Source organism: Cervus elaphus, chromosome 3 (genome assembly GCF_910594005.1).
Source record: "Cervus elaphus chromosome 3, mCerEla1.1, whole genome shotgun sequence".
In the NCBI taxonomy this organism is placed as follows: Eukaryota; Metazoa; Chordata; class Mammalia; order Artiodactyla; family Cervidae; genus Cervus; species Cervus elaphus.
In genome coordinates this window covers 41,201,976-41,222,331 of record NC_057817.1, presented here as the reverse complement: position 1 = coordinate 41,222,331, position 20,356 = coordinate 41,201,976, and the positions used below count along the sequence as shown (strand labels likewise).

Genomic DNA, 20,356 nt, shown 5'->3' with positions numbered 1-20,356 from the left:
TTCTCGTGTGATTTCATTAAATGAAGAATTCATAATAAAACTTCTTCTTCCCTCAGACACAATTCAACCCCTTTACAACTTGCAGGAAGCTGGGTTGCTATGTCCTATGAGGTGTTCTCTATTACAATCATTCCCATAGAAAGTTAATTTTTTATTATATACCTTCATATTAAAATCCTAATGAAAGAGTTCAGTTTTTAGTTGCTTCATTTTTTAAATTCATTTATTTGAATCCTTAATAAATAACATGAAATTTGACTTACTGTTCCTGAATTAGTATATTTCTTCTTTTTTCCTTTCTTTTTGGGATTTATCACCTTAAAGAGCAGATAAAACAATTACAGTGTTAGAATTTACACTGAAATATTTTAAAAATGTGTAGTCCAACCTTGTATCTTCACATCTTATGGATTTATTTACTTACTAATGTCTTTAGTACAACTCCTTGATAGTCTATCAGCCAAAACATCTCTGCAAAATTACTAGTGATTATCTTCCTTAAAAAAATCTTTTTTTTCAGTAATATTCTTCTCAATTACCTTATGCATTGATTACCATACCCATATACATCTTCCTGCTGTGAGGTCTCAAATATTAGTGATTGATTTGTAGAAAAACTATAGATTTCTCAAATAAACAAAATATACTTAAGACATAACAGTTTTAATTTGATTATATATGCTAATGACAAATCATTCAAATATTGGACTCTTTAAGGTCTCTGTGCATGCGTACTAAGTTACTTCAATTGTGTCTGACTCTTTCTGACCCTATGGAGCATAGCACTCCAGACTCCTTTGTCCATGGAATTCTCCAGGCAAGAATACTAGAGTGGGTTGCCATGCCTTCCTCCAGGGGATCTTCCCTACCCAGGGATCAAACTCACATCTCTTATGCCTCCTGCACTGGCAGGCGGGTTCTTTACCACTAGCATCACCTGGTGGTCATGGTGATGTTGGTAGTATAGTCATTAAATCGTGTCTAACTCTTGTGACTCCATGGACAGAGGCTCCTGCCAGGTTCCTCTGTCCATGCAATTCTCCAGGCAAGAATACTGGAGTGGGTTACCATTTCCTCCTCCAGGGGATGTTCCTGACCTAGGGATCGAAACCAGGTCTCCTGCATTGCAGGCAGATTCTTTACCAACTGAGCTAGGAGGGAAGCCCCTCGTAGCATCACCTGGGAAGGCATGTAAGGGCTCTAGTTATTGCTTAATAATGATAGTAATTTCCATCAGACACATAATAATGTGTAAAAGTTTGGAGTCCTGGTGGGAGTGCTGGTGGGAGTCACACGGATTCACAAACCTAGAAATAGGCTGACCGACTGAGGTCTCAACTGCGCACTCTGAAAAGGAACCTTGGCCCAGGACCACCCTACTGAACAAAGTACTGGAGCCAGTCTCATCCACCCAGCAGCAAACCTAACCCACACTCACCTGAGCCCCTAGTAACAAGCATACCATCAGTAGATCCTACTGTATACCTAGCAATTGCTTCAATGCCAGCTCTAAACCACCACAACTGCAGTTTTGAAGGTAGCCCCATAAGCCTGGAGAACCACCAGGAGAAGGTCTTTACCTGACAAAACAAGTCTATAAACCAGCAGGCAGCATTTATTTATTAACTTATTTATTTTCATTTTAGGAATTTTATTTAGTTCTCAGTTGGGTCTTAAATGATATGATCTATGGGCTTTTCCATTGTCCCATTTAATTCTGCCTGGCTGAGAATCATACCCTACAAGGTAGGCAAGATAAGAAGCCATCCATAGGGACCTATTCCTCTTTGTCTTATCTTCTTATTGGTAGTTATAGACTCTTAACAAGAATATAAGAGAAAAGGAATCTGTGCGATTTATGAGTTTTTTTTTCTACACAGCCTTTAAAAGAATAAATGTAGAAAAAGATTTTAACCATGATTGGAGTCAAAAACAACAACCCAAACACCTGATTAAATGCCAGCTTGTAGAGTTGCTAATTGTTTGAATGTGTTCCTAATGCTCCTGCTGCTTGAGCTGTTTCTGATTTTTTTCTAACATTTTGTTTTGCTTTATATTTAAAATTTTTTCTTTTTAGTTTTTATATTTTTTATTGAAGTATAGTTGATTTACAATGTAGCGCCATTCTCTGTTGGACAGCAAAGTGACTCAGTTTTATACATATATAAATACAATCTTTTAAAATATTCTTCTCCATTACGGTTTATCCCAGGACATTGGATATAGTTCCCTGTGCCAAACAGTAGGACCTTGTTGTGTATCTACTCGAAATGTATAGTTTGCATTTACCAACCCTAAATCCTAGTCACCCTTCCTCTTGGCAACCACAAGTCTGATCTCTATGTTTGTGAGTCTGTTTCTATTTTGTAGATAGGTTCATTTGTGCCATATTTTAGATTCCACATATAAGTGGTATCACACGGTATTTGTCTTTCTCTTTCTGACTTACTTCACTTGGTATAATAATCTCTAGTTGCATCCATGATGCTGCAAATGGCATTATTTTTTTATGACTGAGTAGTATTCCATTGTATATTTGTAGCACCTATTCTTTATCTATTCATCTGTCATAGACATTTAGGTTGCTTCCATATTTTGACTACTGCGAACAGTGCTGTTATGAACATAGGTGTCTATATACTTTTGAATTACAGTTTTGTCTGGGTATATGCTCAGGAATAGGATTGCTGGATCATATGGTGATTTTATATTTAATTTTCTAAGGAAACTCCATACTGTTTTCCATAGTGACTGCACCAACTTACATTGCCACCAATGCCGTAGGAGGATTCCCTTTTCTCCATACCCTATCTAGCATGTGTCATTTGTGGACTTTTTAATGATGACCATTCTGACTGGTGTGAAATGCTACTTCATTACAGTTTTAACTTGCATTTGCCTACTAATTAGCGATGTTGAGCATCTTTTCATGTGCCTACTGGCCAGATGTCTTTAAAGAAATGTATATTAAGGGCTTCTGCCCATTTTCTGAATGGGTTGTTGTGGTATTTTTTGTTGTTGAGTTGTATGACCTGTTTGTATATTTTGGAGATTAAGCCCTTGTCAGTTGCATCATTTGCAAATATTTTCTCCCCTTCTGTAGGTTGCCTTTTCATTTTTTTTTTAATGGTTTCCTTTACTATGCAAAAGCTTGTTAAGTTTGATTAGGTGCAACTTATTTTCGATTTTATTTCTATTGCTTTGGGAGACTGACCTAAGAAAACATTTGTTTGATTTATGTTAGAGAATGTTTCGCCTATACTCTCTTCTAGGAGTTTTATGGGGCCCTGTCTTATGTTGAAGTCTTTAGGTCATTTTGTTTCATTTTGTGCATGGTGTGAGGGTGTGTGCTAACTTCATTGGTTTACATGCACCTGTCCTGCTTTCCCTGCACCACTTGATGAAGAGACTGTCCTTTTCTCATTTTATATTCTTGTTTCCTTTATCAAAGATTTATTGATCATAGGTGTGTGGATTTATTTCTGGACTCCCTATTCTGTTCCATTGATCTGTATGTCTACTTTTGAACAAATATCACAATTTTGATAAGTGGAGCTTTGTAGTACTGTCTGAAGTCTGGGAGGGTTACACTTCTGCTTTGTTTTTGTTCCTCAGAACTACTCTATGCTCTGAAGCCCGCCAGGCTCCCGTGTCCATGGGATTCTCCAGGCAAGAATACTGGAGGGGGTTGCCATCCCCTTATCTAAGGGATCTTCCTAACCCAGGGATCAAACCCAGGTCCCCCTCATTGCAGGCAGATTCTTTACCGTCTGAGCCATCATCTCTGTTACAGCATGTGTTCAAATTTCCTTCCTTTTGGGTTTCTCAGGTGGCACAGTGGCAAAGATTCTGCCTGCTCATGCAGGAGACACAAGAGACATGGGTTTAATCCCTGGGTCGGGAAGATACCCTGGAATAAGAAATGGCAACCCACTCTAGTTCATTGGCAGAAAATCCCATGGATAGAGGAGCTTGGTGGGCTACAGTCCATGGGGGTCATAAAGAATTGGATAGTACTAAGCGATTGAATACACATAATACACATAGATATTTTTGATTCCATATTTATTTTTGGGTTATCTAGTCTAGTTTTATGAAAATGTAATGGGCAGTTTGATAGGGATCACATTAAATCTGCAGACTGCTTTGGGTAGTTTTAACATTTTAACAATATTAATTCTTCTAATTCAAGAGCATGGGATATCTTTCCATTTCTTTGAATCTTCTTTAATTTCCTCAATTAATGTTTTATAGTTCTCAGCATATAAGTCTTTCACCTCATTGGTCAGGTTTATTTGTAGGTATTTTATTTTTATGCAATTTTGAAAGTTATCTATATCTGTATCTATATATATCTATATAACATTACCTTTCTGTTATTACATTGTTAGTGCAAAGAAATGCAATTGATTTCTAGAAGTTAATCTCATTTTTTTTTTAAAGCAGCAATTTCAAGTAGCATTTCATCAGTAAAATATTTTCCTATGGTCTAATTAGTGTTAACATACAAAGCAACTGATTCTCACTGAGGCTGTTGAGATGGACATTCACATATTAAGCCAGAAGTTGCAGATAAAACTTATTTCTGCATTGGGTAAACCCGTGTCTCACAGAGACATAGCGGTGAAGAGTAGGTATTTTTTTTTTTTTTTCAAGGGCTCCACTCCCCTCTAAGTTAAATGAAGATGGCAGGAGAATCCTATGTTAGTTATCTCCAACACCTTAAAAACTGCTATTCAATGTGTAATTTAAAATTACAGTTATAAATGGAATTTGAAGCTAGGTAACATATGCAAAACTATCAAAGCCCTCCTTGAAACGTTGGTTTGAAAAATGGCTGAATGAGATCAGTCAGGTCATGTCCAGCTCAAAAGCCTCTGCTTCTAACGTTGTTTTTTTCTGTCTGCAATTCAATTGGCGGGGGTTGGAGGAGGAAGGAATAGCACCTTGAAGGTTTGGACTCTTGCTATCCTTATATCAAAAGCTCTAGAAGCATGTGGACGCTTTTAGAATGCTGCAAGCAAATAAGAAAAAGCCACTTAAGTGGAGCAGAAACAGTTGGACTGTTGAACTTGTACAAGACAGCGATGGGTCCAAAAGCACGGCAGATTGACATTGGCAGCTTTTTCCATCTGCTTCCAAGATAAGGTTTTTTTTTTCTTTTAAATTAATTAATTAATCTTAATTGGAGGATAGTTGTTTTATAATATTGTGATGGTTTTGTGCCATACATCAACATGAATTGGCCACAGGTATACATGTGTCCCCCCATCCTGAACACCCCTCCCATCTCCCTCCCTATGCTATCCCTCTGGGTTGTCCCAAAGCAACAGCTTTGGTTACCCTGGTTCATATATCAAACTTGCACTGGTCATCTATTTTACATATGGTAATAAACATGTCTCAGTGCTATTCTCTTAAATTACCCCACCCTTGCCTTCTCCCATAGAGTCCAAAAAATCTGTTCTGTACATCTGTGTCTCCTTTGCTGCCACATGGTAGGATCGTCTGTACCATCTTTCTAAATTCCATATATATATATACACATATATATGTGTGTGTGTGTGTGTGTGTGTGTGTGTGTGTGTTAATATACAGTATAGGTCTTCCTGTTTCTGACTTCACTCTGTATAATAGGTTCCAGGTTCAACCACCTCATTAGAACTGACTCAAATGCATTTCATTTTAGTGACAGTCACTCAGTTGTGTCAGACTCTGCGACCCCATAGACTATACAGTCCATGGAATTCTCCAGGCCAGAATACTGGAGTGGGTAGCCTTTCTCTTCTCCAGTGGATCTTCTTGACCCAGGAATCAAACAGGGTCTCCTGCATTGCAGGCAGATTCTTTACCAACTGAGCTATAAGAGAAGCCCATTCCTTTTAATAGCTGAGTAATATTCCATTATATATATGTACCTCAACTTCCTTATCCATTCACCTGCTGCTGGACATCTAGGTTGCTTCCATTTCCTAGCTAATAGTGCTTCAATCAACAATGGGGTACATGCATCTCTTTCAGTTCTGGTTTCCTTGGGGTGTATGCCCAGCAGTGGGAGAGATGGGTAGTATGACAGTTCTATTACCAGTTTTTTAAGGGATCACCGCACTGTTCTCTATAGTGGCTGTACCAGTTTGCATTCCCACTAATAGGGTGAGAGGGTTCCCTTTTCTCCATACCCTCTCCAGCATTTATTGTTTGTAGACTTTTTGATGATGGCCATTCTGACCAGTGTGAGATGGTACCTCATTGTGGTTTTGATTTGCATTTCTCTAATAATGAGTGACATTGAGCATCTTATCTAGTGTTTATTAACCATCTGTATGTCCTCTTTGGAGAAAGGTCTGTTTAGGTCTTTTGCCCACTTTTTGACTGTTCATTTTTCTGGTATTGAGCTGCATGAGTTGCTTGTATATTTTGGAGATTAATTCTTTGTCAGTTGCTTCATTTGCTATTATTTTCTTCCATTCTGATGGTTGTCTTTTTACCTTGCTTACAGTTTCCTTTGTTGTGCAAAACCACGGGAACAAAATAAAGTTCAGAGATAAATCCATGTACCTATGGACACCTTATCTTTGACAAAGGAGGCAAAAATTTGCAATGGAGAAAAGACAGTCTCTTCAACAAGTGGTGCTGAGAAAAACTGATCAACTATGTGTAAAAGACTGAAACTAGAACACTTTATAACACCATACACAAAAATAAACTAAAAAATGGATTAAAGACCTAAATGTAAGACCAGCAACTATAAAACTTGTAGAGGAAAACATAGGCAGAACACTCTCCAAATAAATCACAGCAAGATCCTCTATGACCCACCTCCAATAGTAATGCAAATAAAAACAAAAATAAACAGAAGTGACCTAATTAAACTTAAAAGCTTTTGCACAATGATGGAAACTATAAGCAAGGTGAAAAGACAGCTCTCAGACTGAGAGAAAATAATAGCACCAAAACAACTGGATGTTAATCTTACATTGTGCTACTTTGCTGAATTCATGTTTTAGATCTAGCAATTTTTGTATGGAGTCCTTGTGTGCCATATTCTCAGTCACTCAGTTGTGTCTGACTCTTTGCAACCCACTGGACTATAGCACTCCAGGCTCCTCTGTCCATGGAATTTTCCAGGCAAGTATAGTGGAATAGGTTGCGGTTTCCTACTCCAGAAGATCTTCCTGACACAGGGATCAAACCTGTGTCTTCTCTGTTGGCAGGTAGATTATTGACCACAGGGCCAGCTGGGAAGTCTTTTATATACACTATCATGTCATCTACACACAGTGACAATTTTACCTCTTCCTTCCCACTTGGTCATGGTATAGGAACTTTTTCTATGTGTTGTTGGATTCAATTTGCTAATATTTTGTTGAAAATTTTTGAATCTATGTTCATAAAAGACATTGACCTGTAATTTGCTTTATTGGTGGTATCTTATCTGGTACAGGGTGATTGTGGCTTCACAGAATGTCTTGGGAGTGTTCACTCCTCTTTTTTGGAAGAGTTTGAAGAGAAACAGTTTTTCTTTATATATGTGATCATATTTGCCTGTGAAACCATCTGGTCCTGGACTTTTGTTTACAGGGTGCTTTTTAAAGGTAGTTTTCTTTTTTAAAAAATTACAGATTCTATTTCACTTCAAGTGATGGGTCTGTTCGATTACCTATTTCTGCTTGATTCAATTTTGGTGGGCTATATCTTTCTAGAAAGTTGTTCATTTCTTCTAGGTTGTCAAATTTTTTGGCATATATTGTTCATAGTATTCTTTTTTATGTTTTTTTTTTTTTTTTGGTTTTCTGCAGTATCAGATTTCTGATACTCTCTTTTTTAATTTCTTATTTTATTTGGATTCTTTTACTTTTCTTTTTGGTGAGCCTGGCCAGAGTCATTCAATTTTCTTTATACTTTCAAAGTACTAGACCTTGGTTTTACTGAATTTTTGTTTTATTTTTTAGTCTGTTTTATTTATTTCCTCCCTGATCTTTAATATTCCCTTCCTTCTCCTGACTTTAGGTTTTGCTAGTTCTTTTTTTTCTAATTCTTTTAGGTGATAGGTTAGGTTGCTTGAAATTTTTCTTGATTTTTGATAAAGACCTGTATTGCTATGAGCTTCTCTTCAAGAACTGCTTTTGCAGTGCCTCATAGATTTTGTTGACTGTGTTTTGTCATTTGTTGCAAGGTATTTTAAAATTTCCTTTTGATTTCCTCTTTGATCCATTCATTTTTTTAGCAGCTTGTCCTTTAGTCTCCATGTAATCATGTTTTTTTTTTTTTAAGTCTTTTCCTGTGGTTGATTTCTAGTTTTATGCTGTTGTGGTCAGAGAATGAGCTTGAAATAACTTTTATACTCTTAAATTTGTTGAGGTTTGTTGTGCCCAGTATGTGGTCCATCCTAGAGAATGTTTTATGTGCACTTGACAATAATGTGTATTATGATTTTTTTATGTAATGTCTTGAAAATACCAATTAAGTCTAACTACTCCATTGCATCATTCAGGATCTCTGTTGCTCATTGATTTTCTGTTCAGAAGATCTTTCCATTGATGTGAGCGGGGTGTTAAAGTCTCCTACTGTTACTATAATCCTGTTGATTTCTCCATTTATGCTTGTTAGTATTTATTTTATGTATTTGGGTGCTTCTATATTAGATGCATATATGCTGATGACTGTAAAATCCTCTTTGTGTATTGACTCTTTTTTCATTAAGTATCTCCTATTTATACCTTCTTCTATATACATTTTTACCTTCTTTATATAGTCTTTGCTTTACAGTCTATTGTATCTGCTATGAGTATTGTAATTCCCACTTTCTTTTCATTTCCATTTGTATAAAATATTTTTCCAGCCCCTCACTTTTTACTTTTAATTGGAGGATAACTGCTTTATAATGCTGTGTTGGTTTCTGCTGTACAAAAACACAAATCAGCCATGAGTATATATATTCTCTCCCTCTTGAGCCTTCCTCTCACCCCCTCGTCTGATCCCTCTAGATTGTCACAGAGTTACAGAGCAGCTTCCCATTACTTGTTCTACACATGGTGGTGTGTACATGTCAATGGTACTATCTCAATTCATCTCACCCTCTCCTTCCCCCTCTGTGTCCACAAGATTGTCTTCTACATCTTTGTCTCTAGAAATGCCCTGCAAATAGGTTCATCAGCACCATTTTTCTAGATTCCATATAGTTGCATTAGCATATGATATCTGTTTTCTCTTTCTGACTTATTTCATTGTATATCAGACTCGAAGTTCATCAACCTCATTTCAACTGACTCAAATTCATTTATTTTTATGGCTGAGTAATATTCCATTGTATATGTGTGTCACAACTTCTTTATCAATTCACCTGTCAATGGATATCTAGATTGCTTCCATATCCTGGTGATTGTAACAGTGAAAAATGAACATTGGAGCACATAGGTCTTTTTGAATTATGGTTTTCTCAGGATATATGCCCAGAAATGGGATTGCTGGGTCATACAGTAGTTTTATTCCTAGTTTCTGAAGGAATCTCCATGCTGTTTTCCATAGTGGTTGTATCAGTGTACATTATCACCAACAGTGAAAGAGGACTCCATTTTCTCCACACTTTCTTCAGCATTTATAGTTTGTAGATTTTTTAAATGACGGCCATTCTGACCAGTGTGAAGTGACAACTCATTGTAGTTTTAACTTGCATTTATCTAATAGTGAGCAATACTGAGCATCTTTTCATATGTTTGGTGGCCATCTGTATGTCTTCTTTGCAGAAATGTCTGTTTAGGTCTTCTGTGCATTTTCTGATTTTTTTTTCCTGAAATTGAATTGCATAAGCTGCAACAAAAAGAATAAAATAACTAGGGATAAACCTACTTAAAGAGAGAAAAAGATCTGTTGCAGAAAACTGTAAGATGCTGATGAAAGAAATCAAAGATGACACAGATAGATGAAGAGATATAGCCTGTTCTAGGATCACAAGAATCAATACTGTGAAAATAACTATACTACCCAAAGCAATCTACAGATTCAATGCAAGCCTCATCAAATTACCAACAGCATTCTTCACAGAACTAGAACAAAAATTATATAGTGTGTGCAGAAATAAAAAAGACCCTGAACTGACAAAGAATTCTTGAGAAAGAAAAATGAAGCTGGATCAATCAAACTTTCTGATTTCATACTATACTACAAAGCTATCGTCAAGAGTGTATGGTACTGGCACAAAAACAGAAATATAGACAAAAGGAAAAACATGGAAAGCCCAAAGATAAACCTGTGCATCAATTGGCATCTTTGACAAAGGAGGCAAGAGTATACACTAGAGAAAAGATAGCCTCTTCAATAAATGGTGCTGGGTATACTGGACAGCTACATGTATAAGAATAAGATACAGCATACATAAAAAGAAACTCAAAATGGAATAAATACCTAAATGTAAGGTCAGAAACTATGAAACTTTTAGAGGAAAATATAAATAGAACACGCTATGACATAAATCACAGCAAAATCTTTCTTGACCTACTTCCGAGAGTAATGGAAATGAAAACAAAAGTAAACAAATGGATCATAATTAAACTTAAAAGCTTTTGCACAGCAAAGGAAATTATGCAGAAGGTGGAAAGAACCCTCAGAATGGGAGAAAATAACTGCAAAGGAAGCAACTGATAAATGATTAATCTCCAAAATATACAAGCATTCCATCCCCTGACCTTCAATCTATGTGTGTATTTTTCCCTTAAGCGGGTCTTTTATAGACAGCATATTGTAATCTCGTTGTAATCTCGTTGTGCCTGGCTCTTTTGTGACCTCATGCACTGTAGCTTACCAGGTTCCTCTGACCATGGGATTGCCCAGGCAAGAATTCTCAAGTGGGTTGCCATTTTCTTCTCCAGAGGATCTTCCTGACCCAAGGATTGGAACTGTCCCTCCTTCCTTGCAGGGAGATTCTTTACTGCTGAGCCACCAGGGAAGTCCATAATGGGATATTACTCAAACATAAAAAGGAATGAAAGAGTGTCTTTTGCAGAGACATGGATGCAGCTAGAGGTTGTCATACAGAGTGTGTAGTAAGCCAAAAGAGAAAAACAAATATCGCATGATATGGCTTATATGTGGAATCTCAAAAAAATGGTAGAGATGAACTTATTTGCAAAGCAAAAATAGAGTTACAGATGTAGAGATCAAAGATATGGTTACCAAGGGAGGAAGAGGGGATGGATGAATTGGGAAACTGGGGCTGAAATATCTACACTACTATGTATAAAATAGACTAATGAGAATTTCCTGTTTAGCACAGGGATCTCTACTCATTGTTCTATTGTGATTTAAATCAGAAGGAAATCTAAAAGAGTGGAGAAATGTATTTGTATGATTGATTTACTTTGTTTTATAGCAAGAAACTAACAACATTTGAAAGGAACTATGGTTGGATGGCATAACTGACTCGATGGATGAGTTTGAGTAAGCTCTGGGAGTTGGTGTGATGAACAAGGAAGACTGCCACAGTCCATGGGGTCACAAAGAGTCAGACACGACTGAGAGACTGAACTGATACATCAATAAATATTAATAAAAACAAAACATTTTATTGAGACTGTGAATAAGAAGGGAGTCTACTCAGTGGTAAAGAATCTGCCTGCAATGCAGGAGATGTGGTTTCTATCCTTGGGTTGGGAAGATCTCCTGGAGAAAGACATGGCAACCAACTCAAAAATTTTGTCTGGGAAACCACATGGACAGAGGCGTGTGGCAGGCTACAGTCCATGGGGTGGCAAAGAGTTCATCATGAATTAGTAACTAAACAACAACAATAATATTACTTTGCCCATTTATTGATAAGCAAATATTTATTGACATATTAAACCTTGTTTTCTGATTGATTTTTTGTTTTTTCCTTATTTCTTTCTTTTTGTGGTTTGATGATTTATTTTATGCTTGTGTTCTCTTGATTTTTTGTGAATCTATTGTATGTTTTTGATTTGTGGTTTCCCTGTTTTTCAAGTATGTTAACACCTTCCTATATCTGACAGCAATATAGGCTCAAACACACTGTAAAAAAAAAGAATCTGCATTTTCTTACTTCTTCCTTATATTTTATGATTTTGATGTCATTTTTTACCCCTTCATCTTTATCCTTTTGCTGTTCCTTGTGTTTATCATTGATTTCAAAAATATATTTTTTTCCACCTCTATCTCTGATCTGTGTACTGGTTAATTTAAGTGATTTAGTTTCAAATTATGATTTTCTTCTTCCTATATCTTCTTGCTTCTTTTCCACTTAGAGGAGATGTTTCAATATTTATTGTAGGATAGATTTATTGTTGCCATATTTTTTTTAGCTTTTACTTGTCTGAGAAATTCTTTGTTTCTCTGCCTTTTCTAAATGACAAACTTTTGGATAGAGTATTCTAGGTTGCAGATTTTCCCTTTCAAGACTTTTAAATATATTCTGCCACTCCCTTCTGGTCTGCCCTGTTTCTGTAGAGAAATCAGCTGATAGCCTTCTGGGAATTTCCTTGTAATGAACTCCTTGTTCTTCTCTTGTTGCCCTTAGAATCTTCTCTTTAATGTTTGCCATTTTAACATGTCTTGGTGTAGGTCTGTTTGGGTTCATCTTGTTTAGAACCCTCTGTGCTTCCTGTATCTGAATATATGTTTCCATGATTACATTTGTAAAGTTTTCAGCCACAATTTTTTCAAATACATTTTCAGTCCTTTCTCTTTCTTCTCCTTCTAGAACCCTGATTATGTGTAGAGTGGCACACTTTATATTTTCCCATAGGTCTCATATTGCTTTCAATTTTTTCCCCCCAATTTGGCTTTCTGTCTGCTATTCTGATTTGTTACTGACCATTATTCTATCTTTCATATCACTTATTCTTTCTTCTGCATTATTCATTTTGCTTTCAGCTCAGTTTTCATTTCAGCAAATAAATTTTCTGACTTTTCTTGGCTCCTCCTTATAGTTTCTAGTCCTTTTTTACTGTAATCTGCATTTCTGTCCATATCCTTTCTTAATTTCTTCAGTATTTTCATTACCTCCATTTGGAACTAAGTGTCTATTAGATTCAAATGGTCTGTTTCACTGTTTGTTCCTTTGGGGGAATTCTCTTGGTCTATTAACTGAGAGTGGTTCCTCTACTTTGTCATTTTGCTTATATTTCTCTTGTGAGTTTAGCAGAAACAATCATCTACTGTAGTCTTAAAGGGCTATTTATATGCAGATGATTCTCTGTGTAGCTTGAATGGTTTAGTATTTTTTTGGTATGAAGGCTATTTTGGTTTGGAGGCTTGCTATGTCTTTGCTTAGCATGTGCTGGCCATTATCCCCTTGATAAGGGGTGTGCAGGTAGACAGCTCAAGCAGGCTCCCAGAAAAACAGAAGCAGTGGTTGGCTCCTGGTCACAGAGCCTCACCAGCAGTCTGATACTTCCTCTGGAGTCTGAGATGATAGCAGTGGCTTGTACCTACCCCTGGAGCTTATTTTGGTGGTGCCTTGCCACCTCAGAGTGAGTGCAGAGAAAGAAGCTCCTGTGCTGGGCCCACCCCTCTCCTCCCACCCCTGCCCAACAATATTGCCCTCCCTCCCTGCTGGGCCCAGGCCTCCTCTCACACCACACCCTAGCCCCCTCAGGCTATCTCCATGCAGCCAACCCCAGTCCTCTTCCTTGGGTCTGACCTCCAAAGCTCAAGCCCCTCACTACCTCAGTGATGAGTACCTCACGCTTGGGAGTGCTGGGCAGCACGGACTGTGCAAGTCTCTCTGCTTTGGCCTCAGTGAACCAGTTACTATGCTCTCCTCTGAGTCTCCAAAGCTCCCTCTGTCCCTGTGGACCTGCCTGCCAGTGAACGGACTTCCCTTCATGCAGAAAAATTTTCCTTTCACAGCTCCCTCCCAAGGACACATGTCCCATCCTTATTCCTTTCTCCCCCTCTCTTTTTTTTTTTTTTTTTAAACTTTTTTCTTTTGCCCTGCCCAGAGATTTTCTTGCCTTTTTGGAAGTCAGAGGTCTTCTGCTCATGTTCAATAGATGTTCTATGAGAACTCTTCCATTTGCAGGTGTATTTTTTATGTATTTACAGGAGAAAATGAGCTCCATATCCTACTCTCCCACCATCTTGATCCAGTGTCAAATAGGAGGGCTTTTAAAAGCTCAGGCATATTACTGGGGATCTAGAAGGCCATGTGCTTCTGTAGAACTGTGTGAATGGCCAAGGAAGACCTTGAGGAAACCATAATTCATCATCTATGGCTGACTCTGAGTCTCTGTTTAAGCATCAAGTGAAAGCCAAGGCAGACTATTACACTTGGAACATATAAGAAGTGCACCAACATACACAAATCTCGGTCAAATTACGTGTTGACCACTAGTTAACAAGGCACAGACTGCAGTGACCCACACAGAAAAGGAAAAGAGCCTTTACAGAATTATTTTAAGAAAGTCACTATGCCCGTAAACAGCAACAATAGCAAACCCTGGAAAAAGCAGAGGATCTGATTTCCAGTGTAACTATATTATATTTTTAAAAATTTCCAGCATTCAACAACAACCAAAATTATAAGATATGCAAAGAAACAAGAAAGTATGCTCCATACATAGAAAAAAGCAATTAATAGACTATATCCTTGGTAACTTATAGATATGGAATTTATTTAATAAATTTTTCAAATCAGTCACTATTAATATATTTAAAAAATAAAGAAGAAATAAAGTGTGAAATAAACTATGAAATAACGTTTCACCATATAGAAAAATCAGTAAGATCAAAACTATTAAAAAGAACCAAATAGAAATTCTCAACTTTAAAAGTATAGTAACAAATGAAAAATTTGCTAGAGAGGCTTAATAGAACATTTGAGTTGGCAGAAGAAATAATGAGTAATCTTGAAGTCAACTGAGATTTTTCTAGTGCAAGAAACAAAAATAAAAAATAAGAACAAATCATATGAGACGTGTGGGATATGATCAAACATAAAAACATATGTAGATAGGTAGATACATAGATAGATAGAAAGTACTGGGAGTACCAGAAGGAAAAGGGAGAAAGAGGCAAAAGAATATTTGAGAGAATAATGATTGAAAATTTCTCTAGTTGCCTCACCAAACTGAATCTCCTTACATGTGTGCAAAAAATGAAGTTTCCAATGTATATAGGACCAAGATCTATATATATATTATATATAACATACAAAGTTCTTTCAGATATTCTTCAGACTAATCTCTTCTATTGATAACATAAGGAATAAGAACACATTGTTATCTGAAATTATGGCACAAATATTCATGCAGGGTATTTAATAAGGAACAATTGTTACTAAGCTTCTTTGTCATTAGATGTGACACCAATGTCATTAAGCAAACTTTGTTGGATCAGCGAGATCCAAAGAGAAGAAGACATTTTAAAGATAAGGAAATTCAATGTAATTGATCTCTGGAGCATTATTACTGAACACAGGCAGTACCTTTTGTACTAATATGCTTGGGTTGTTCCTCTTCAACCTTAAGGATATGCAGAAAGAACAGATATCTATATAAGTACAACCTGTCATACTAATTTCACTATCTATTTTAAGCCTTAATATGGGTTTCTGAAAGATGCAGATAGAAAAATTGCTCCATTACTCCAACTTTGTCTTTGCCTGGGAAGGTTTCTTGGGATAAATTTGCTGCACTCCCCTCTAGATATCTCATTGTCTGCTAGCTATATATAGCACCTATCAAGGTAATATAAACATATTTTATGTGTTTGTTTCTCCTATTAGACAGTGAAGTTTTCATTTATCTCTCCATCCTTTTGGTCTAATATGGAGTGCAGAATATAGAAGCCATGTGATAAATATCTTATTCATAAACTAATAAATGAATGAATGTGTGAAATACAACTGCTTTAGCCTAGTAAGGCAACAGGAGGAGATTTCTCCACTTAAAGGAGGTCAATTTTAGTTTAGTGTCAGGTTGGAGGAAAATAGTTATCATTATTGACTAAGTACTGAGATATTCTCCTTTACTATTGATGTATATTAAATTTAAATTATTACAGAAAATGTAACAGATGACAAACTTCAAGGATTAATAGTGCTAGAACATATCTTATGCTCAACAAATATGTGGTGCTTAACTGGCAAGGTAGGTTTAAGTCAGAAATAACTAATGTGTTTGCTTTGATAACTTGGATTTCTTTAATGACTGAATCATACTTTTTCATTTCCTTCAGTCTTCATCTAAACAACAGTTAAGATGTTCAAACACACTAAGCAAAAAAACAACTTATTATGTAACACCATGCTGACACAAGTAAAATGCATATTTTTCTCTTTTTATTAAAAAAGGGTTGAGGAGAGTGAGAACAAGATGGAGGAGGAGTAGGTGGATGTGGAGTACATCTCTCTCCATGGATGCATCAGGAATACACCTTCAGACACAGAAGTGCATGCAGAACACCAGCTGAGAGGGGACAGGAGTAGCTGACAGTGGAAAAGAATATATAGAACCATGCAAAATCCAGTAGAATGAAGAGACTAGGGGAAAAAAAGGAGTGTTAGTAGAACTGGACCTGTCCTCGGTGGGTGGGAGTACTGAAGCAGGGGTCCGATCCTCACATCAAGGCAATTGTCTGAGTCAGAGGAGAGACATTCAAGGCTGAGAGTGAAACAGCTGATCTGTGGCAGCCTAAATGGGATGAGACACAGACAGTCCTTGCCACAGCCATACATACCCCGGACAGGGATGCTGGTCCCCTGGAAGGCGCAGTGGCTGGGAGCTGGAGTTTAGGGATTGTGGCGCAATCCCAAGGAAAGGGCGGCTGTTGACTGTGGAGAGACTGTGAGGGGATGTGAGGGAGGAGATTGTCATGGGAAATGCCAGTGGAGGAATGCCAACAGCCATGGAAGCAAGGCGATACTGCTGAGTCATGTGTAGGGGGTGGAGCCATCACCATAGCCTCTCCCCACACAACAGCATCAGCAGCTGAATCATAGAGGGGCTGGCCCATCAAACACCTGATGCACTGAACCACAGCGTAGGACCCCACCCAGGATGCTCCTTTAAGTGATCGATATGCAGACTACAGCGTAGGACCCCACCCAGCGTGCCCTTTAAGTGCCTCTCGTGCTGATCTACAGGGTAGGACCCCAGCCAGGGGGGTCCCTCTATGTACCTGATGCACCAAACAACAGAGGGAGTCCTCTAAGTGCCTGAACAGGCAGAGCTATGGAGAAAGACTGGCCAAAGAGGCCTTCTAATCGCCAACTACAAGAGGCTCATAAAAAAAGACTCTGATAGGGCCATGACTCCTGCGGCAGAGGCAGCCCATGTCCCTGCACACTTGGCACCACCAGGGTCCCCGCAAGCCAAGCAGCTGCAAAAAAATGCACACAGGGTTGCTTCGGTCATGTCCGACGCTTTGCAACCCTGTAGACTGTGTCCTGCCAGCCTTCTCCATCGGGGAGGCGGTTCTCCAGGCAAGAATCCTGGAATTGTGTTGGCCAATACTGGTTGCCATACCCCTCTAGAGCACTATATTTCCTACTGCCCTAGCCACCAACTCCCCTGAGTACCTGGTGCTGCCAGGACCCCTGAATCCCAAGCAGCTGCACCACCTCCACACCTGGCCCTCACAGGGGCAAACCGAAGCGCTCCAGGGCAGCCTCAGGAGCAAATCCCAGTAGATGACCTACATGTAGAAGTGGAAATAAAACCACAAATGAAACCCAGGGGCAGTGTGGCTAAGGAAGAAGGCCCAAAACCTTCCCACCAGATGTACAAACTGCAGATTAAATCCACACGATCAACCAGGAATCAATAGCAGAATATCTGAAGCAGAAGAACAAATCAGTGAGCTGGAAGATAAAACAGTGGCAATAACTTCTGAAGAGCAGAATAAAGTAAAAAGAATGAACAGAACTGAGGACAGTCTCAGAGACCTCTGGGACAATATCAAATGCACCAACATTCAAATTATAGGGGTCCCAAAAGAAGAAGAGGAAAAGAAAGGGTATGAGAAAATTTCTGAAGAAATTATAGTTGAAAATTTCCTCAACATGGAAAAGGAAATAATCAATCAAGCCCAAGAGGCACAAATAGTCCCATATAGGATAAACCTAAGGAGAAACAGGCCAAGACACACAGTAATAAAAAAAACAAAGACTAAACACAAAGAAAGAACATTAAAAGCAGGAAGGGAGAAACAACAAGTGACATACAAGGGAAACCCTATACGCTTAATAGCTGATCTTTCAGCAGAAACTCTGCAGGCCAGAAGTGAATGGCAGGATATATTTAAAGTACTGAAAGGAAAAAATCTACGGCCAAGGTTACTGTACCTGGCAAGGATCTTATTCAAAACTGATGGAGAACTAAAAAGCTTTTCAGATAAGCAAAAGTTAAGTGAATTCAGTGCCACCAAACCAGCTTTACAAGAAATGTTAGAGAGACATACAGTCAAGAAATACAAGAGAAGGAAAAAGATCTACAAAATCAACCCCAAACAATTAAGAAAATGGCAATAGGAACATACATATCAATAATTACTTTAAATGTAAATGGATTAAATGTTTCAACCAAAAGACACAGACTGGCTGAATGGATACAAAAACAAGACCCACATATATGCTGTCTACAAGAAACTCACTTCAGACCTAAGATGCTCAACGTTGCTCATTATTAGAGAAATACAAATCAAAACTACAATGAGATATCACCTCCCCCTGGTCAGAATGGCCATCATCAAAAAGTCTTCAAACAACAAATGCTGGAGAGGGTGTGGAGAAAAGGGAATGCTCTTATGGGAATGGAAATTGATACAACCACTGAGGAAGATAGTGTGGAGATTCCTTAAAAAGCTAGGAATAAAACCACCATTCAGTTCAGTTCAGTATAGTTGCTCAGTCGTGTCCAACTCTTTGCGACCCCATGAATCACAGCATGCCAGGCCTCCCTGTCCATCACCAACACCTGGAGTTTACTCAAACTCAAACTCAAAACCACCATAGGACCCAGCAATCCCACTCCTAAGCATATACTCTAAGGAAACCAAAATTGAAGAAGACACATGTATCCCATTGTTCATTGCAGCACTATTTACAATAGCTAGAACATGGAAGCAACCTAGATATCCATCGACAGACGAATGGATAAAGAAGTTGTGATACACATACACAATGGAATATTACCCAGCCATAAAAAGGAACCCATTTGAGTCAGTTCTAATGAGGTGGATGAGCCTAGAACCTATTATACAGAGTGAAGTAAGTCAGAAATAGAAAGATAAATATTGTGTTCTAATGCATATATATGGAATCTAGAAAAATCGTACTGAAGAATTTATTTACAGGGCAACAATGGAGAAAGAGACATAGAGAATAGACTTATGGACACGGGGAGAGGGTGAGATATATGGAAAGAGTAACATGGTAACTTATATTACCATATGTAAAATAGTCAGCCAACGGGGATTTGCTGTGTGGCTCAGGAAACTCAAACAGGGGCTCTGTGTCAACCTAGAGGGGTGGGATGGGGAGGGAGATGGGAGGGAGGTTCAGAAGGGAGCGGATATATGTACACCTATGGCTGCTTCATGTTGAGGTTCGACAGAAAACAACAAAGTTCTGTAAAGCAATTATCTTTCAATAAAAAATTAATTAAAAATAAGGATTGAGCAGAATGTTAGTAGGAAGGCAAAACATAAAGGCTGAAGCTTAAGGAAAAATAAACTTATATCCATATGAGATGTTTTTTAAATAAGAAAATGTTTCATAGGCAAGAATTTTAAATCAACAAAGTAGATTCAAATGACCATATGATTTGAAGAGAAATATTATTTAATCTCACAAACCAATCTTCTCAATAAGTTTAAAGATTCTTATTTATATTGGTAACATTTGGCAATTATCTTTTGTAAAAATCTATATTTTAAAAGCGTAAATGTACTTAGTCCAGAAAAAAATAGAGTAAAATTCCTCTTACCTCATATACATTGAACTGTGATTGCCCTCTAGAAAGTTCCCTATAGCTTGTTGTAAATTCTCCAATGAAATCATGACTATAATTAAGGAGAAAAATACATATAGTATTAGCTTTCAGACAGTTGTTAATTATATACTAAAACTTTAAATATATATTCTTATCATGAAACAATTCTTGATATTACTATGAAAATAATAATAATATGATAATTTAAAACACACTGACACTTTGTTATGTATACCCCCAATTACATTTTGTTAGTATTCAAAAATATTTCATTTATCCCACCAATGTTAATATTTCAATGTTAATATTTCAAAGGTTTATTAGTGTCAATAACTCATATTTCAAAAGCATTTCATCTAGGCTATCCTAATGATTAATTATTAACTAGGATGAAATTTTAAGACACACAA

At 37.5% G+C, this 20,356-nt stretch overlaps 1 protein-coding gene across 1 annotated transcript in view; it reads right to left on the bottom strand.

The window, feature by feature from the left end:
• The window catches only part of CPNE8 (copine 8), a 260,899-nt gene that overhangs the window by 68,523 nt on the left and 172,020 nt on the right, over nucleotides 1–20,356 (bottom strand). The window contains exons 11-12 of the mRNA XM_043887094.1: nucleotides 19,941–20,016; nucleotides 264–317 (exon numbers count right to left, since the gene is read on the bottom strand). Of these exons, the coding sequence (XP_043743029.1) occupies nucleotides 264–317; nucleotides 19,941–20,016 (130 nt within the window). The remainder of the gene's footprint in view (nucleotides 1–263; nucleotides 318–19,940; nucleotides 20,017–20,356) is intronic.